General features: G+C 36.3%; 1 protein-coding gene across 2 annotated transcripts; it reads right to left on the bottom strand.

The window, feature by feature from the left end:
* Positions 1 to 10,048: 10,048 nt before the first annotated feature.
* LOC122297759 (disease resistance protein Roq1-like) lies at positions 10,049 to 15,372 on the bottom strand. Of its 2 annotated transcripts, XM_043107922.1 has the most exons (6): positions 14,771 to 15,372; positions 12,963 to 14,061; positions 12,560 to 12,841; positions 11,526 to 12,479; positions 10,854 to 11,413; positions 10,049 to 10,584 (listed from the first exon to the last, which is right to left on the bottom strand). In XM_043107922.1, the coding sequence occupies exons 1-5, from the start codon at positions 14,965 to 14,967 to the stop codon at positions 10,883 to 10,885; spliced, it is 3,063 nt and encodes a 1,020-aa protein (XP_042963856.1). In that variant the 5' UTR covers positions 14,968 to 15,372; the 3' UTR covers positions 10,049 to 10,584; positions 10,854 to 10,882. The 2 variants fall into 2 exon arrangements, with proteins under 2 accessions (XP_042963856.1, XP_042963857.1); XM_043107923.1 differs by lacking the exon at positions 10,049 to 10,584 and having other exon boundaries at positions 10,848 to 11,413.
* Between the last annotated feature and the right edge of the window lie 5,497 nt (positions 15,373 to 20,869).

Here is a 20,869-nt window from a genome sequence, read left to right as displayed (position 1 = left end):
TCTCAACATCTAAATGTTGCCTTAAAAGTTCATATGGGAGAAATAATTAGTATAAATCCGGCCTGGATGCTTGTTTTATGCAAAAGGACTTTAGTTCAAAACCGTGCGTAAAAGGGTGCAAGTTGGTTTATCAAGCATACCTGTAATGTATGTTTGTGCTTGAAGAAGATAAAAGAAAGTTTAGATATTGAAAAAGAGCTTTCTCAAAAAGAAATAAGTAGCCAGCCTAGTCCAGTAATGGTTTTCACTGTATTAAGTCGTGCCATCGAGAAGATGATTGGTTTATTCTTGTCTGCCAAACATCCTCTGTTCCTCAAGAATCTTGTTACCTGCAAAATGAAATGCACTGGCTGTTTTACCAACTTTCAAAATCACCAGTACAAAAAACTATATATCTATATTTCACATATCAGGATTGGAATCTTCTGGGATTACAGTCAGTGTCACCAAACTATCATATAGACCATCAACAACACAATCAATTAAAATGTTAGCATCAAACTATATCACTGAGCCAAAAATAAATGAGTGGTAAAATCATTGAGCTAATAAATGAATGGCAAGTACCAAATCAAGTAACTATTAAAGACCAGAGAGAACAAACAAAAAACTCGCCTGAAATTCCACTTGGGCTATCGTTTAATTGAATCCATTTTTCTTCTTTTAATGTGCTCTGCTTTCATGCCTGTATACAACATTGGCTCCCCAACTTATATAATATCATAACCAAAAACGTACTCAGAGAGGATCGCTAAGATTGGGAAGAATACGAAGTTGAACCCTCAAATTGTCCAAAACCGTTCATACAAGTTGCAGAGTCAAAGTGGTATACAAGAATGAAAGGGGAGCAAATAAAAAAATAAAAATGGATGAAGCCAATATTGCAAACCGTCCTCCACAGCAATTGGAATAATGATAACCCAAGTAAGTTGCCCCTGTTGGTACTAATTGTTTTGGTTGGGATATCTTCCATGTGTGTTTTGCAAATCGCCTTCCCTTTCTTTCTAAATACCAAAAAAAGGCACTGGGGTTGACAATATGCGCATTATCATAGACTATACTCATGTATACTAACAGTATTGCTCATGCTGGTTTCAAGTACACATAAATTGTCGCCAAGTATCTTCTGGAAAATCCCCACAATCAGCTGCCATTCTGGTTTGTGTCATGCATCAGTTCTTCCCCACTTCAAAGAAAACTCAACCTCCAGTTATTATTGTCAGTGTATAATGGTTCATCTGGAGGGTAGTACTCAAATAAGTTAGAAACGTTAAAAGTGGGAGAAATGGACATGTCTTGAGGCAAATCAACCACAACTAGCCTGTGTTTATCTACTGCAGCTTTGTATCGATGGTTAGCTGTCCCTGAATTGTGACGAACGTCACAATGAACTTGCTTGGTTTGTTTAGCCATGATTTCTGCTGCAATGCTTAAACCAGAGAGCTTGGGACGTGTGACCAGGAGGTCCAATGTATGTTTCAGCCCGGGGCCTAGTATAAACAATTTCAAATGGAATTTTCTCAATTGATCAACTGTGCATGTTGTCAAAGGCAAACTCTACTTTTGGAGGTTTAAGTCCCATTATTTTGGTTCGTCCGCTGAGTGTTGCCCAATATGCGGTTGGTCACTTATGTTTTACCATCTATTTGGGGATGGCAAGTGCTGCTGTATTTGAGGGATGTGTCGAATGTTTTCCATAGAGTGATCCGAAAATGGCTTAGGAATTTGACATCGAAGTCAGAGGAGATCGTGTTGGGAATTCCATGGAGACACGCGACTTCCTTGAAGAAGAGTGTGGAGAGTTAGAAACGTGTCGAAAACCTCCAAATTAAGTCTAAAGTTCATGCAGGCAATTAATTAGTGGGTATTGGGTTCAGACATTTGTTTTATGCAGAATGATTTTAGTTTAAAACCATGTAAATGGCTGCAAGTTGGCTTACCTAGTATACTTGCAATGCATGTTTATGCTAGAAGAAGATAAAACAAGTTCAGGTATTGTCAAAGAACGTTTTCAGAAGACATAAGAAACTCTTGTCCTGACTGTGTATCAAATATACTATGCACAGAGTAATCTTACAGAGCTTACAAGTCTAGGTGCACTTTTATGGTAAGTTTTGGCACAACATACAAAAAGGTAATTACCACATGTGGGGGCTGATGTTGGATGGGCCTGCAACCCGATTAGAGTCAACCGGGTCTAGACCAACCTGGCTGACCAATTTCAGGTCGGGTCTTTTTTCTGTTCTTTTTTTCTTCTTCTTCTGCAGCAGTAGCAGCATTATTCTGCAGTGGGAGAGGTAAAAAGCGAGGAAATGGTTAGGATATGAATATTGTAATCATAAAAACATATGGATCAACCATTCCATAGCATTCACTCACACAATTATTTTCATTCCTCACTTTCCTGCTCAAGTACTATTTCTTCAAACCAAATTAACAATTGAGGAATACAAAACGAGTGTGGTCTGCTTCTTAACCGGTGAAGATTCATTTTTAAGCTTAGTTAAATTATCTCCTTGTGGCTTTTCCTCTACCACATGCTTTGATCTCTTCCTCCATATCTGCCATTATGAAAAAGTTAACATCAAATGAATAATAGTACATCAAATAATTCAAATCAGCACCAAAGTGGTTTAGTTTCCCTAACAAATGAGTGAAAATAAAAATCATACAATCATGGAGACCATAAGCCTTGAGTTAAATCAGGAACGTGAAAATTTTGAAAAGGAATGGAAGAATTTGAATCAGGAAAAACTTATTATGATATTCAATGTAAATGAACCATTTCCTGATCTCAAATTGCAGCTTTTAGCAAAGAAGAATGAAGAAAAGGCAAGTGTGGTGAAATGGTTATCGAAGATGAAAAACATTAAAACTCCTTTATCTGGGAAGATGGTAGAAATCCGCTACCTATCACATAGAGGTGGAGAGCATTGAATTCTTAAAAGGGTTGAAGAGTATGAAAGAGTTAAGGCTTCTTAGCCTTCAAGGGATCTCCAGAATTAACGAGCTTCCAAGTCGACAACAAAGAGTAGCTATGAAATTCCAGAGCTTCCTGAGAAATTGGAGTTGCCCAGAGACAAAGATACCTGATTGGCTGATACCTAGCAAAATGAATAGCCTAAAGAAACTCTTCATTAGAGGAGGAGGGCTTGAAACCCTGAAGAATGACAAGTGGACGGTTGAGCAAAATACAAAGACATTACAATATGTATACATTAAAATACATCCTAGTTCCCAAGCTGCCTTTGTTATCATGGATCCCACTCATAATTTTAAAATGCTGAAGTTTTCTCTTTGTGTTTTGATCTATCAAGACTGAAAATGAGATACAGTTTAGCTATATGAACAAAAGATACATTTTCATATTGGGAGGTAAAAAATTAAAATACAGGGAACCAAGAATGAAGCGCATCCAATTCCAACCTTTTCACTTTATTGCGATCACTCATTTACCCATTTATTGCATTTCCTCTCTTACTATTTAAAATGACCATTTGTTGCATAAGAAATTTGCACTAAAAAAAAACATGAAAACTAGTTTCTTCTTAATTCTACCATTTTCTCTAACTAGTTCTATGTCCCCTTCCGCATAACTTACAACCATGGAAGGAGGTCAAATAACTTTTGTTCAGTAACTTCTTTTAAAAAAAAATTAAATTTTCTTAAGGGTTAGCTTATATGCCTTGGTCTGGACTGGGATACAGTTGTCGATGTTGTCACTGGTTGTTTAGGCTTTAGACGTCACTGCTGGGATACAGTTGTCGATGTTGTCACTGGTTGTTTAGGCTTTAGACGTCACTGCTGGTGTTGGTTGTTGGGGTTCTTCACTTGGGATGAGCAAACTCCTCGCCTGTGATACAATGAATAAAACTCAATATAAAATTTTTATGATTTCAATATGTCTAAAAATAGTTGTAAAAACTCACGAAATTCCTAAACTGGAGATTGTAGAACATGTCGATATGTTTTTGTTTAGCTAACTTTTGTTCCTTGTTCATCTGCCTCCAAAATCCATGCATTGCTTCCATGTTCAGCACCTTGTTTGCACGACTCTTCCATGTGTAGCTGCAATGCGCAAGAACAACCAAATGTCAAAGGAAATTCTCACGGTTAGTTCTCTATATCCCGTCGTGAAATACTTACCATTCATTTATACGCCAAAGACTAGCTTTGGAGATCTTGTTCCAATTTTCAAGATCTGCCTTGCACATTTCAAAGAAATTAGCAATCTTGTGGCACAATTCATCACCATTACAGGGGTCAATGTGAAAGCCTGAGATTCCACCAATAATAATTTCTGCTGGGCCTCCTTGATCTGTTGCAAAGGTGGGTAATCCACTGCTCATTGCCTCCACGAGTGTTAGACCAAAATTCTCGTACAATACAGGATGCACAAAAGCTCCTTTTGTATCAGCAATACAGCGGTTTAGCTCTCCATAAAGATATCTATCAGTTTGAGTTACTATCCATCTGATGTGGCAGTTAAATTCGTATATCTCTATCAGGGCATGTATCTTTTTTACTACATTTTCTAATAACACCAATAATCCATCAAAGGCTATATCCAAAAATGAAGACTTACCAAATGAAGACCCATCTCTCACGGCAATAGCCACAACGGCTAACGCATCTCCATTTGCTAAAGATTCTCCCGGTCACCCATATGGCAACCCCAATCCATGCAACGGCTAATTCTAACTTTTTCAACTTTGTATTATTTCATTTCAGCAAGTAACCTTGTATAGACACAAGTCTCCAACGGTACAATGCCTCTTATATTGATGCAATGCATATTATAAATAGAAACAGTAGACACTCCATGCTATCAAGTTAACTGAGGCATTTCATCAAACACGTTGTGTTCACTTTCTTCTCTGTCCTTTGATTTGGATGGACTGAAAAATCCTGCTATAGCTACAAGATTTACCAAACTTCTTTAGTTTATTGTTCTTTCCATACCAAATCAAGTCTTAAAGACCAAAAAGCACAAACAAAAATTGTTACGGGCTAAACTCAGAGAATCTGCAAAGGAGTTGCAGGGAAGATGCTGGGAATTGTTGTAGCACGGGGAGGAGAAGTGACAGTTAAATCCGTTAGCAAATGAAGTGCTGCGTTTTGAAGAGAATGAAGTGGACGTGAAGTGGTGTCGTTTAGTTTAATAGAACGGCGTCGTTTGTTGTATTCAGAAATGTAATAATTGTAGAGTCTTTTGATACGCAACGTTTTGTGTTTCTTTTATGTACAAAGGCCGTTAAGGCCGTTACAGAGGGAGGAGATGAAAGTCTATAAAAGGAAGGGAAACAACGGAAAGGATATCAAGAACTTAATTCAGAATCAATTCTTCTCTTCATTCTTCTCTCTTTTCTTCATCATTTTCTGGAGATTGACTATCTCGAAATAAGTCACATTTGGGTCCGTAATAGTTTGGTATCTAGAGCCATGGCAGAAGGAACTCGGTCCTATGCTCAAGTGGTGGACTCTCTAAACCAATTGAGACAGCAACAAGATCGTCAGCAGAAGCAGTTGGAGGATACTATTGCAGTGTTAGTGCAGCAACAAGAAGTTGCAAGAATGGATAGAGAGAACCAAGAAAAGAAGTTTAATGAGCTGTTTCAACAGATTTCAAGAATTTCAATCAATACACCACCTGGTATTGAGGGGGCAGAGGTGCATGAAGGAATGGGTGAGGTGAATCATCGTGAGAATCAAAGGGACAATTTTGACAGAACCCTTACTAGGGGAATTAAGCTGGAGTTTCCAAGATTCAATGGCAGGAACCCCTCTGCATGGATTTACAGAACCAACCAGTATTTTCTGTATCATCAAGTTCCTCCTGGTCAGAGGATATTTTTTGCTTCTTTTCATATGGATGATGGAGCATTGGTGTGGTTTCAAAATGCTAGTGAAGCTGGGGTATTTTGTACTTGGGAAGAATTTGTTAAGGCACTTCATACTCGGTTTGGGTCAACTCCTTATGATGATCCTATGGAATCTCTTACAAGGCTTAAGCAAGGGGGAACAGTCACTAGTTACAAAGCAGAATTTGAAGTTTTGTCTAACAGAATTCGTGGAGTTTCAGAAAACAATAAACTCAGTTGTTTCTTGAGTGGCTTGCGTGATGAGATAAGGTTACCAGTGAGGATGCTGAATCCTACCAACCTTAATGATGCATTTGGGTTGGCAAAAATTCAAGAAGAATACGTGTGGAGCACTAGGAGACAGTGGAAAAATAACAATCTGGATTTTGTACAATCCAGTGCAAGTAACACCTTCAAGCAGGCTCAATCTGGATCAATCTTGGGTACTCCTAAGTTTCAGCCCTTGTCCAAGATTCCAGTACAAAAGATGACTGAATCACAAATGCAAGAACGTAGAAAGAAAGGCTTATGCTATTTCTGTGATGAGAAATATAAATTTGGTCATAAGTGTAAGAAGCCAAAGCTTTATTTGCTGGAAAGTATGGATTGGCCTACTAGTCTTGAGGAGGATGTGTGTCCTGAAGAAGAACAGCAGCCTGAGTTAGTAGAAAATGAAAGGGAAGATGAGCCACAAATTGCTTCCATTTCTTTTCATGCTTTGGGAGGAGCAACAAGTCCTCAAACTATGAGAGTTGTTGGAAGAATTCGAAAGAAATGGGTGGTTATCTTAATTGACACTGGCAGTACCCATAACTTTGTGGATACTGCAGTAATTTCCAAGTGTGGTTTAAGAATACAGCAGTCTCAATCAGTACCAGTGAAGGTGGCAAATGGAGATGTGTTGTTGAGTGATGGGAAGTGCACTGATGTGGAGTTGCAAATACAAGGTACAAAATTCAATCTGGACTTTTTTACTCTCTCTTTAGGAGGATGTGATATTGTTTTGGGGGTACAATGGCTCCTATCATTGGGACCAGTCCTTTGGGACTTTGTTCAAATGAAGATGGAATTTACCTATAAAGGGGTAGTCACTTGTCTTAAGGGCTTACCCTTTAACCATACTTCTGTGCTTGATGACAAGGAAGTATGTAAGCTCTCTTCTATGGAGACCAAAGGGGTATTTCTACAAATGATTTCTGTTAATCCTGAGAAAGAACAGAAAGTGAGTTCTGAAATTTCTGATTTGTTATCTCAATTTGGGAAAGTTTTTGAAGAGCCTAAAGGGTTACCACCTAGAAGGAGTCAGGATCACAGAATTCAATTAAAAGAAGGATCAATACCTGTAAGTGTTAAACCATATAGGTATCCTTTTTATCAGAAGACGGAAATAGAGAAGATTGTTTCTGAGTTGATGCAGTCAGGGTTTATAAGGCCTAGCCAATCTCCATTTTCTTCACCTGTAATTTTAGTGAGGAAAGCTGATGGTACTTGGAGAATGTGTATGGATTACAGACTCCTTAACCAAGCTACAGTTAAGGACAAATATCCAATCCCGGTTGTAGATGAGCTGTTGGATGAACTCTCTGGTGCAACAATTTTTTCTAAATTGGATTTAAGGAGTGGGTATCATCAGATTCGAATGAAGGAAGAGGATATTGAGAAAACTGCTTTTAGAACTCATGAAGGTCATTATGAGTTCCTTGTGATGCCATTTGGACTCACTAATGCACCTTCCACCTTTCAAGGTCTTATGAATGATATCTTTAGGCCTTTCTTGAGAAACTTTGTCATTGTTTTTTTTTATGATATACTGGTGTATAGCAAGGATCCTGTTTCTCATTTGCAGCATCTTACAACTGTGTTGCAAACATTGGAGAGTCATCAACTATATGCAAAGAAAAGTAAATGCAAGTTTGCTTCTTCTGAGATAGAATATTTAGGTCATGTAATTTCTGAAGAGGGAGTGAAAGCTAACCCTAAGAAATTAGAATCCATGATCAAATGGCCTATTCCAAAAAATGTGAAATCCTTGAGGGGTTTCTTGGGGTTGACTGGGTATTACAGGAAATTTATAAAGCATTATGGCCAAATTGCATCCCCATTGACTGAACTATTGAAAAAAGACAGTTTTAAGTGGTCTGAAAAGGCTACTAAGGCATTTGCAGAGTTGAAGTTGGCTGTTACAAGTCCTCCTGTATTAAGTCTACCAGATTTCACTCAGCCCTTTGTAATAGAGTGTGATGCGTGTGGTAGTGGAGTTGGGGCTGTATTAATGCAGAAACAGAAACCTTTGGCTTTTTTAAGTCAGGCTTTGAAGGGTAGAAATCTTTTGTTATCTACCTATGAAAAAGAACTTTTAGCCTTAGTAATTGCAGTAAAAAAATGGAGACCCTATCTACTTGGAGGCTCATTTGTGGTTCGAACTGATCATCATAGTCTGAAGTTCTTGCTTGAGCAAAAAGTGGGCACTCCTGCACAGCAGAAATGGATATCAAAGCTAATGGGCTATGATTTTACAATTGAATACAAGAGGGGAGTAGAAAACAAGGTTACTGACGCCTTGTCAAGAAAAGACAATAATGAAGACACTTTATCATTATCTGTAATATCATTTCCTAACCCTTCTTGGATGCAGGAATTAAAAAATGCTTATGATTCTGATGAGGTGGTGCATCAAGTACTCGATGGTTTGAAGGGCGGACATCCTCAACATTCCTCCTTTAGCCTTAAACATGACATTCTGTTTAGAAAAAACAGAATTTATGTACCAGATGTTGCTGAAATAAAAATGAAGATTTTGCAGTTTCTACATGCCAGCCCTAGTGCAGGCCATTCAGGGTTTCATAAGTCATTACAGAGGGCCAGATCTCAGTTCTATTGGCCAGGCATGAAAGGTGATATGAAGAAGTTCATAAGGGAGTGTGAAGTTTGTCAAAGGAACAAAATGGAGAACACTAAGCCTGCTGGAATGTTGCAGCCTCTTCCAATTCCACAAACAGTTTGGACTGATATCTCCATGGATTTTGTGGAGGGATTGCCTAGTTCAAAAGGGTATTCTGTTATCATGGTGGTAGTTGATAGACTTTCAAAGTATGCACATTTTATACCTGTGAAACACCCCTTCACTGCCTCTACCATTGCCTCTTTGTTTATGATTAATATTTTCAAACTTCATGGGATGCCTAAGAGTATAGTTTCTGATCGGGGTTCCACCTTTATTAGTTCCTTTTGGAAAGAATTTTTTAAATTGCAAGGAGTTGTGCTTTCTTATACTTCTGCATACCATCCACAAAGTGATGGCCAAACTGAAGCTGTCAATAAAACATTGGAGCAGTATCTCAGATGTTTTTCTGGTGATAAACCAAGAGGGTGGGCTGATTGGCTACCTTTAGCTGAGTGGTGGTATAATACCACAACTCATTCATCAACAAAGATGACTCCTTATGAAGTGGTGTATGGAGTTCCTCCAACAAAGTTACAAGCTTATGTACTAGGGCTAACTGATAATCCAGGAGTGGATGAGAATTTAAAGACAACACAGCAGATCTCAGAGTTGTTACATGCGAATTTGGTGGCTGCTCAAGATAGAATGAAACTGTTTTATGACAAGCAACGAACTGAAAGAGAGTTTCAAGTTGGTGACTGGGTTTATTTGAGGTTACAACCTTACAAGCAGCATTCAGTAGCCCTGAGAAAGAACTTCAAGCTGTCTCCACGATTTTATGGCCCTTTCTTAGTGACTCAGAGGGTTGGGAAGTTGGCATATAGGTTGGAATTACCTGCTACAGCTCAAATACATCCTGTATTTCATGTATCTGCTTTGAAGAAAAAAATAGGCCATAATGTTTCACCTCTCACAACTCTACCTCCAGTAGATGTTTATGGAGACTTAAGGCCTGAACCTGAAGAAATTCTTCTTCGTTGTAGCAGACCAGTCAATAATAGAGCCCTTGTGGAAGTTTTGATTAAGTGGCAAGGAATGACAGCAGAAGAGGCAACTTGGGAACCATACTGGAAATTAAGAGAGGCATTCCCTCACCTTGTGGGCAAGGTGTTATAAACGGGGAGGGTATGTTACGGGCTAAACTCAGAGAATCTGCAAAGGAGTTGCAGGGAAGATGTTGGGAATTGTTGTAGCACGGGGAGGAGAAGTGACAGTTAAATCTGTTAGCAAATGAAGTGCTGCGTTTTGAAGAGAATGAAGTGGACGTGAAGTGGTGTCGTTTAGTTTAATAGAACGGCGTCGTTTGTTGTATTCAGAAATGTAATAATTGTAGAGTCTTTTGATACGCAACGTTTTGTGTTTCTTTTATGTACAAAGGCCGTTAAGGCCGTTACAGAGGGAGGAGATGAAAGTCTATAAAAGGAAGGGAAACAACGGAAAGGATATCAAGAACTTAATTCAGAATCAATTCTCCTCTTCATTCTTCTCTCTTTTCTTCATCATTTTCTGGAGATTGACTATCTCAAAATAAGTCACATTTGGGTCCGTAACAAAAATGAAAGGAAAATCTCACTTGAAATTCCAAAGAAATAGTAGCAAAAGGCCACTTGGCATATCATTTAATTCAATCCAATTTTCTTCTTTTATGTGCTCTGCTTTCATGCTTGTATACAATATTGGCTCCCCAACTCCTATAATATGGCATCCGCAAAAGTGCACTATCACCGGGAAGTTGAAGATACCTTTAGCTCAAATGATTCTAAATCATTTATTCATTACCTGACAATTAGACAAATATATCCCTTGATTAGAATCGAGTTGGCATACACGATTTGAGCTTTTAATGGTTACCACTAAATTCTCATAAATGATTAGCATCGACTTGGCATTCTTAAAAATGATCATTTTAGAAAATAAAAGACAAGTTTATCCATTCTTGAAAATCCAAAAATAAATGAGCGGTAAAATCATTAAGCTTATAAATGAATGGCAAATACCAAATCAACTTATTCTAATTAAAGACTAGAGAGAACAAACGAAAATCTCACCTAAAATTCCACTTGGGTTATCATTTAATTCAATCCATTTTTCTTCTTTTATGTGCTCTGCTTTCATGCTTGTATACAACATTGGCTCCCCACCTTATAGAATACCGTGACCAAACACGTACCCAAAGAGGATCCCTAGGATTGGAAAGAATACGAAGTTGAACCCTCAAATTGTCCAAAACCTTTACCTCAAATGATTCTAAATCAGAGTACCACATCCATACTCGATATTGGTCATAGTGTACAATATAATCCGGTTCATTGGGTATGATATCAGAAGAAGCTGGAAGTTCATTAGACAAAAATAGACGTTCTTCACTATCAATACGGCATACACAATTTGAGCTGATACCGGTTATCTCAACATCAGGATCAAAATTATCATGCCTAAGATCTTCTTTAAAAAATGTAACGAGAGCAATTGCAATTCCTCTTATATGCTCCAAAAAGTGTGGCCCCTCAATATTTATTACCCATTCTTCATTTCCTTTCAATTGGACATCATCATCCCCTCTCTTAGCAACCTCATTTTCCGATGACATAGTGGCATTATAATGTCCCTGTTAAAACAATATCATCATCATCATTTATTTTAAAGTCATGCATCCTATATATTATTGAGAGAGAGAGAGAGAGAGAGAGAGAGAGAGAGAGGTTGAGACACATACATACCTTCCACAGTAATCGTTCTGTCCCTCTAAAATTCCAAATATTCTCATGCATTTTGTCGCAGCCATGCAAGCAAATATAATGTAGCGATCTGATGTGGCTTCCATTGAATTCCATTATTCTTGATACTTCTGGAAATCTTTTTAACGACCAACATCCCATAGCATCTACCAATTCTATATTTGGTGGAAGCTCTAAGATTTCTTCAAGATTCACGCAATAGCACAAGTAGAGCTCTCGAAGTGCAACAAATCCTCTTATCCATGTGGGAAGGCTAACAATTTCAGTTTCCGATAGATTTAACTGAGTCAATGTGTCCCTAGAATTAAACATGGAATACAAACTCGATATTGGAAAGAAATTTGATTGATTCAACACTTGTACTGCACTGCTTCCATTGCTTGAATTCGTTGGAGGCACCCATCCCTGGAGTTGTTCTTGATTTGATGAAATCTCGTCTTCCATTGTTGTAGACCCCAACGTCTTTACTAGATTTGTACAATCACCAATTATTCCAAGACTTTGTAAATGTTCCAACCGATGAAAAATGTTAATTGGGAGACGCTTAAGGTTTTTGCACACATCTAGTCGTAATTCATCAAGTCTAGTAAGATTCCAAATTGACAATGGTAGTTCTTTCACTGTAGTGCCCGATAGAATTAATTTAGTTAAAGATTTCATTTCACAACAAATTTCAGGAAAGCTACGAAGGCTTGAGCAATCACTAAGATCAAGGGAGCGTAAAGATTTCAACTTGAGGCTTGCTGGAAGAATTCTGAGGTTAGAGCATCCGAAAAAACACAATTGACAAAGATACTCCAGGGATCCGACGGAATCATGTACCTCAACCAAATTTTTACAATTTGTGGCAATCAATTTCTCCAAATTTAGGATGCATGAAACATTTGGAACTTTTGTTAAGAAATGGCATTCACTGAAATCCATAATTGTCATATTCTGTTAAAAAAAAAAAATTGAAAGGAGTTTAGAACATAGATTAAAGAAACAAAGTTATTGGAGATTATAATTGTAGATACCTTAAACATGATGAAGCTTAACTCCCTGATGAAGCTACGACGCATTTTAAAGATAATGAGTTTATTTCCATGGAAATTGGGTAGCAAAGATTGTAGCGGATATTCAAACCAATCAAGTACTCTTAATTCATTGGAGAGATGATTAGGTCCACTTGAAAAACTTGCATTACGAATGATAAGCACCCTAAGTTTTTTCATCCGTACAAATGCTTTGCGACTCAACCTTATCACCTCCTTGCCTTTGGGCATTTCTATTATCATGCCTGCAACTTTGTTTGTGCCCTGGTATGTAAGCGAATGCAGGGAATTGTTAGCAAAATTACTGCATAATGATCTTGGTTAAACAAAATCTATTAAAAATGGAAATAAATGGGAAGCTAAATATTTTTATTCTTACTCTTACCATGCTTTCTTCCAACACATGCCGGACATCTTCATGAAAAAACAATCTACTATGTTGACCAGGTTCGTTGGGTGATTCTAGACGAACAATTTCTCGACCCATATCTTGTAGCAAGTCATGCATCCGAACATATCCATTTTCAATAGTAATAAGACACTTGTCTTTAAGCCTGTCGATACCATCATCCGGAAAAAAACCACAACTGTCAAATATTTTCTTGATATCAGCCAAAGGTTCTCCATTGAAGAAAAATGCAATATCAATGAACATTTCCTTCTCATTATTATCTAATCCTTCATAACTCACAAAAAGTACTTCTTGAATATTTCTATTGGGAATATTTTTATACTTATCCAATGCACTCTTCCATTGATGTGTACTTTTACCCTTTAGATCTGAACCTAGCACTACTAAAGCCAATGGAAGGCCCTTAGCATATTGTAGTACTTGTTTAGAGAGTTCCACATACTCATCAAGTGGTTCATCTTTCCAAACAGCATGCAAGCTAAAGAGTTGAAGAGCTTCACTGTCATCCAAAATCATCACCTCATGTTTTGAATCAACTTTAGCTTTATCTAGTAAACGTTGATTTCTCGTTGTTATGATAATTCTACTTCCCAAACCAAACCAATTGCGATCTCCAACTAATTTTTCAATTTGGACCAACTCATCCACATCATCAAGAATTAGTAGAACCCTTTTAGAGCAAAGTCTGTGCTTAATCACATTCATTCCTCTATCAGCATCATAAATATCTAGTTTTTTCCCTAAGATCTCGAAAAGAAGTATTTCTTGCAGCTTCATCAGACCTCCTACTTGTTTTGAATTTTCTCTAACGTTTTTCAAGAAACAACTTCCTTCAAATTGAGAGTAAATCTGGTTATAGATATCTTTTGAAATAGTCGTCTTACCAATTCCACCGATACCAAATATCCCCACAATACGTATAATATCATTCCTTTCAATACTTAAATGCTGATAAATGTCTCGCTTACGACACTCTATCCCAACTGGATACTTGGCAACGCTTAGAGGTGTTTGGTTTACTATTATTGAGTCGACCCATTGAATGATTTCCTCAATAAATCCTGACTCTTTCCTATCAAATAACAGAGAAGATAAATTAACTAGTAAGTGTACTTTTCACAGTAAATGACACATGAATAATAATAATAATAATAATAATATAATATATGGTTTTCCCTTTTTTTTTTATTCATAACAAATTGATAGCAGTAGATTACGATGTCAAAGGGTAGCCTTTCTCCTTCCTTAATCTGAATGTTTATATATTAATTTTTACATTTCTCGTGCCCTTGTTAGACTTACATTTTCATTCTCGTGTGTATAAACAAACTTTTTAAATATTTTTTTTTGTCCATTCTCGGATCTCCCATAAATCTAAAACTTATAATTGAAGATCAGTATTTATGAATCTTTATATCTAGAAACAAATTGCAACTAAAAAGCAGTGCTTATTTAAAGTTGTTTTATTTTTCTTATGAAGGTATGATTTCACCTCATAAGAAATAAAAAAAAATCCCCATCTTTTTTCTTAATTATTTTTTTCCACTTCATTTAGTTGTTTATTCCTAGATTTAAATTTGTATTTTTCATGTTATCAGTTTCTTAAATAAGGTGAAATTAATGCGCTTGTACCATATCTTTATCAATGCCAAAATTGTCCAAGTTTTCTTCATAAAGTTCGCTTTAACATCACACACACACACACACACACACATATATATATATATATATATATTATATGTGTGTATATATACATATATATTCAAAGAAATCAGAAGTACCTGTAATTCTTTAATTCAACCCCCGACATATTGGCTAGCTTTTCTAAAGCTGCCTTCCACTTCAACACTTCTTCATTGCTCTCGAACCTGTCTTTAAGTTTAGCGAATCCTTCTCCAAAACTTCCTTGTTGATGTTTTACATCTGATGGATCTACGTCGTAAAATACAGGTAGAACAATTTGTTTTACAGTTTCCATACACTCAAGGATCTTCAATAATTCATTCAAGCACTATTTAGATTCTGCATAATTTTTAGATAGTACAATGATAGAAATCATTGACCCTTCGATAGTTTGAAAAAGTGCCTGCGAAATTTCCTCTCCTCTCTTGAGCTCATCGTCTATGAAAGTGTTGATTCCCCTTTTATTCAAAGCATGGTGTAGATGAGAAATAAATTTTTGGCGAACATCTTCACCTCGAAAGCTCAAGAATACGTCGTGAGTCCATGAATGAATAGAAGAAGAAGAGGACTGGAGAGAGGAAAAAGCCCCTTGTAAGGCCATGGAAGAAATGGTCGTCTTCTCTGTATGTTTGATAAATGCTTCACAAGAGAAGTGCAATTATAGAGATGTGGATCAAAGAAATGAGAGAACTGGGATGTTCCTTTGAGCTTGTAATTCTCGGTAAATTTATAAGGGAAAATGTGTTCTCAACTTGACCCACATGTAGCACCCGTGACCCACTTGTTAATTATTTTCTCTTCTTGGGTTTCCAATTTCTTACGCCGTGACCCACGCGTATCTTGTTTTTCATCGCTCTTCCTTGCCTTTCGCCGTATCTTCCACGTGATTTTTCTTCTCCTCTGATTCTCTCCTCACAGCCACTGATTTGTTGGCTGATTTTTCTTATTTTTCTGATCCTCTGATTACTTATCGCAAATAAATAATTTTAGAAATTTCTCGGCAAATTCTTGCCAACAACCACTCCATTCAAAGGGATAATGTGGATTGTATCTACTACATTTCATATGCGCTGGTGAATGGCCCTACCAATACTTTTCATTTGTTGTATTCGTTTTTACTTTTTCAGTAAAACCTGAGCTATAAAAAACACATGATAACAGAGCTATACATAAGAAGAATGCATTCATGATCTCGACGTAAAAGACTTCGTTTGTTTCTTTGTTAAAGGACACTTGATTTGGGGCATGGGCTTTCTCAAAAGAATTAAGATGCATCGGCAGAACTAGTTAGGTTGTCAATTTTTTTTAGATTATATATATATATATATATATATAAATATATATATATATATATATATATATATAAATATCTCAAATGTGGGTCAAAGAAAGGAGAGAACAGGGGATGTTCCCTTGAGTCTATAATTGCCGGTAAATTTATAAGGTAAAATATCGAAAATGTGTTCCCCGGTGATATACTAAACTTTTGTGAGTACTTTCCATGCGCTAGCTTTGACGTGAAAGCAGAGAATAATGAGTCTAAAAGCACTAAAAATTGTAAAAAGAAATAAAGGCTGTTTTCCACTCAAGAAAGTTCACACTGCATGAAATTGAAAATAAATCTAATGATTTTTTTTTTTTTGTAATAAAACTCTGAATTAAAAATCGTTGGATCATATTTTCAAACGACATTATTAGTGTGGAGAGATCGAAATGTGTTAAATCAGGACGTTATAAATCTTCAACATTGAGGTTGGTCGTCTGGAGAGCTAAGGCTTACGTACATTTATGGTCCAAACTCCAAGCGGCTGTGTTTTTTGGCCATTATGGGTCGGTTGTCTAAAACGTCCACTAAAGGATTTAAATTTCTTTTTCTGTTAGTCTAATTATCCATCTATTCATGTTTTGTGGTGCCTATCTTTTCGTGTGAGAGAGAGAGGAGTTTCATAAAATAAAGCAAAGTGTTAAAAAAATACTCTTGAAAATACGCAATCAACTGGAAACAAATCACAGCTATCAAATATTTTCATGACATTAGCCAAATATTTTCTTGACTAAGAGTACTTTTTGAGTATTACTGTTTGGAATATTTTTATACTTTTTATCCCATGCACTTTTTTATTTATGTATACTTTGACCTTTTAAATCCAAACCTAGCACTATTAAAGCTAGTAGACTACCATGAGCATATTTCGTTACTTATTTAGACAGGTGCACATAATCCTTCAATGGTTCTTATTCCACGAAAGCATTCAAGCTAAAGAGTTGAATGGCTTCTTTGTCATCCAAAATCATGACCTCATATTTTGAAAATGTGTTCCCTAGTGATATACTTTTGTGACTTTCTATGCGCTTTGACTTGAAAGGCAGAGAATAATGAGTCGTGTATCCAATCTAAAGGCACTAAAAATTGGAAAAATAAAGAAATGCCGTTTCCCACTCAAGAAAATAATAAAGAACCCAAAGTCTAGAAATTAATAATAAGGGTTGTTCAAAACCGCGTATGTGGGGTGTCCGAGTCCCCCACATGAGCTCCCACATGAGCTCCCATGTCTCTCCTTTACATGAACACTACTCTTATATGCACCTCCCAGCTTGCAAGTATTTAGAATCTTTATTTTAATAAGACGTATATGATTGTCCAAGACAAGTGAGTCAAGCGTGTTACAAGGAAAGACTGAAACTTCTTGAGAACTTTCGTAAAGTGTCATTTAATAATTAGGGGTAGATGTTGGACGATCAATTTTGGTCTCTATAGAAATAATATTTTATGATTTTTTTTTAATATTTAAAAAAATAAAAAATAACAGTAATTACGTCTAAAGTTCACACTGGATGAAATTGAAAATAAGTCCCCACAGTTGTACGTACTGTACTGTCCCCCTCACCCCCACGTAAACATGTTTGCAATCTTGCTCTTGAAAGTGAGTTACTTTTATTATTTATAATAGAATGATAAGTTTATAAAAAATTTCAACACTTAAAATCAATGTAAAACTAAAATATAGTTATTTTTCTTCAAGTTGGGTAATAAAAGAGTATTAATTGGTAATTTAAATATTTTATGATCATGATAGGTCCCCCACCAAGTTTGCAATTCCATTCAGAGGGATACTACTTTTCATATGCGCTAGCTGGTGAATGGCCCTACCACTACTCTTCATTTGTTTTATTCGTTTTTACTTTTTCAGTAAAACCTGAGCTATAAGAAGAATGCATTCATGATCTCAACAAAATTAAGATGCATGGGCAGAACTAGTTAAGCTGTCAAATTTTTTCAGATTTGTATATATAAATATCTCAAATGTTCCTTTGAGTTTGTAATTGCTGGTAAATTTATAAGAGAAAATGTGTTCTTAACTTGATCGGATAAAATATGGGAATTAAATGTGTTCCCAAGTGATATACTTTTGTGACTTTCCATGTGTCAAGAATTAAAAATTGGAAAAAAAGGAAAAAGAAAAAGAAAGGCTGTTTCCCACTCAAGAATAAAATTTCTTGGTAACTTCCGTAAAGTCATTTAATAAAATGTGGTCATCTTCTTTGTATGTGTGATAAATGTTTCACAAGAGAGGTGCAATTATAGATTAGATGTGCATCAAAGAAAGGAGAGAACTAGGATGATCCTTTGAGTTTGTAATTGTCAGTAAATTTACATGAAGGGAAAATGTGTTCTTAACTTGATCAATTCAATAGGATAAAATATGGAAAATGTGTTCCCAAGTGATATACTTTTGTGACTTTCCATGCATCATGAATTAAAAATTGAAAAGACAATAAAACTTTTTGGTAACTTCCGTAAAATTATTTAATAAAATGTATTATTTTTCATTTAATAATCTACACTTAAATACATTTAATATTTATCTATGATTGTTGTAGATAAGTGGATCAAACATGTTAAAAGGAAAGATAGATGAAACTTCTTGACAATTATTTAATAAGATATGGTCATCTTCTCTGTATGTGTGATAAATGTTTCACAAGAGGGGTGCAGTTACAGGGATGTGGGTCAAAGAAGAACCTAAAGTCTAGATGTTGATAGTAAGGCTGTTTCCCCACATGTAGCACCCGTGAACCACTTGTTTATTCTCTTCTTTGGTTTCCAATTTCTTACGCCGTGACCCACGGGTATCTTGTTTTTCATTGGTCTTCCGTGCCTTTCGCCGTATTTTCCGCGTGATTTTTCTTCTCCTCTGATTCTCTCCCCACAGCAGGCCACAAACTTTCACCTACTCTCCCAACTCTCTCTATATTTCTCGCCTTATCCTCTGTTTCATTAGAACAAGACGATAACTCGCGCAATGCGCCGATCTTTATTTATGCTGAATTTATAACTATATAGTAACAACTACTAATAAAATAATTATCAATAAAAAAAATTGAACATGCATATATAAAAGAGTTCACTTTACCAATAAATATTTTATGGTCAATTTACAATATTAAAAATGTAATATTGTTGTTCAAAAGATGTAGTGAGAGCTTTGAAAATATTATACTACATCCGTCGAAAAGAGGACGTTGGGCATCCTCCAGTAGCTGGCCAAAAGATCACACTAGTGAAGCTTCAGGTATTGGTGGCCTATTTGGCTCGGGAGTGTTGTCTTGGGGCACATCAACAAATGTGCTTGGCTGGATGTCATCCAACATATGCTGCATGTTATTGATGTAATCGTGTTCTAGTATAACTTCATCACCAATATCGTCATCACTGACATTAAATGTCTCCTCCTTCCTATGAAATATCTACTGGGTGTAATTTGAATTGATCCCTTTGATAAAGAAATGAGTTTCCCCCTCAAATATAGGCAGTCACAGATTATTAAGGCATGCACGGCATGGACACCAAATGCGATCCCTTCCACCTGCATGGTTTCATGTTTGTGTGAGAAAATTGTTAACCCCTATGATGTATGCAGGTGATAAAAGTTTATCGGGCTCGTTGATCCAACTTTTATCCATCTAGAAAAAGACATGATGGTAGAACTTAATAGATAACTAGAGACAGTCAATTTTCAGAACGTTGATCAAGTCACATTTGAAAAGTGAACTCGGTGAAAGGAATAAGTGTAAATGGTCTAATTAATTGATTGGTGGAGCAAAATGAAGGTTGAATATATTTTGGAAATGTGATTAAATGAATGTTACTATAAAGTCCATATCGCATATTTATAGATATACTAGCAAGTACATCTGAGAACCACAGGTGAAACAACGTTGGTGGGTATGTTACAAGTGGTTCACCCATTACATACTGAGTTAGTGGAATGAGTGATGTTGGATTGTTGTACGGTAGACATAGAGTATGCAGTACCTCCTATCCAATGGTAATAGCTTGATTGAGTGATTAAATGAACCATGATCAATTGGGAACGTAAATTGCTCACACAATGTTAGTTGAGACCGGGGAAATAATGTTTGTATTGCAGAGCATTTATGTTCCTTTTCCTAACTAAGTATCTAGCTGGTATTGGGTAATGTATGGATTCCTTTAAGAAAAAGGTCTGGCGAAAATTCAGATTGTACAAACTGTTTATGACTTGTGGACTATTGCAGGGTGCACACGTTATGTTCCAGCGGTAAGATAAAAGATCAGTTGATGGAATAAATATTCATCAACTAGAGCCAAGAAACAGATATTAAAAGAGAAACTCAGAGTGCAGAAGTCGATGGAACTATCAAAATCAATTAATCTCAATGCATACAGAAAAAAAGAATAATCAAGAGTTCAAGCACATATCTAAGCAAGGGCCTTAGAATTCATGATCATAATTATAAAAGCTAAAATGCATTGCAAGCCAGTTGTTACTGTTTTTTCAAGCAATCATACCCTGAAACTTCTATATAACATAGATCCCAGGCATTAATAGTCATGTTAAACTGACAAAGTGAAAGAAAAGTAACAATTAAAACGAAAAGTAGAGACGTCGTAGAGAATTACTCAAGGAAGAGACAACGTAGATAAAAACAAATTAAGGTCTAAAATTGGAGAGAGCTGCTTTTAAGTGTGGGGGGGAGGAATAAAGGCAAAGACAAAAAAGAATAAAGTGATTTGGAAAATGTAATAAAGAGGACTAATTCTTTCTTTCAACCCTTATTGCATGTAATTAGTTACCAATTAGATCGAAGAGCTATTGCAAGACAAGAGCAAGACGCAGGGTTCCATTAATTGAACAAAGAGATAAACACATCCA

This window comes from Carya illinoinensis, chromosome 15 (assembly GCF_018687715.1).
Source record: "Carya illinoinensis cultivar Pawnee chromosome 15, C.illinoinensisPawnee_v1, whole genome shotgun sequence".
NCBI lineage: Eukaryota > Viridiplantae > Streptophyta > Magnoliopsida > Fagales > Juglandaceae > Carya > Carya illinoinensis.
The sequence above is the reverse complement of the archived record's forward strand: the minus strand, read 5'-3'. Positions and strand labels throughout refer to the sequence as shown.

Coding starts and splice junctions, on each gene's coding strand:
- LOC122297759 (XM_043107922.1), bottom strand. CDS start 14,967: ATGGAAACTGTAAAACAAATTGTTCTACCTGTATTTTACGACGTAGAT. Junction 14,062..14,770: donor GTTGAATTAAAGAATTACAG/GTACTTCTGATT, acceptor GTTATTTGATAG/GAAAGAGTCAGGATTTATTG. Junction 12,480..12,559: donor TAAGCTTCATCATGTTTAAG/GTATCTACAATT, acceptor TTTTTTTAACAG/AATATGACAATTATGGATTT.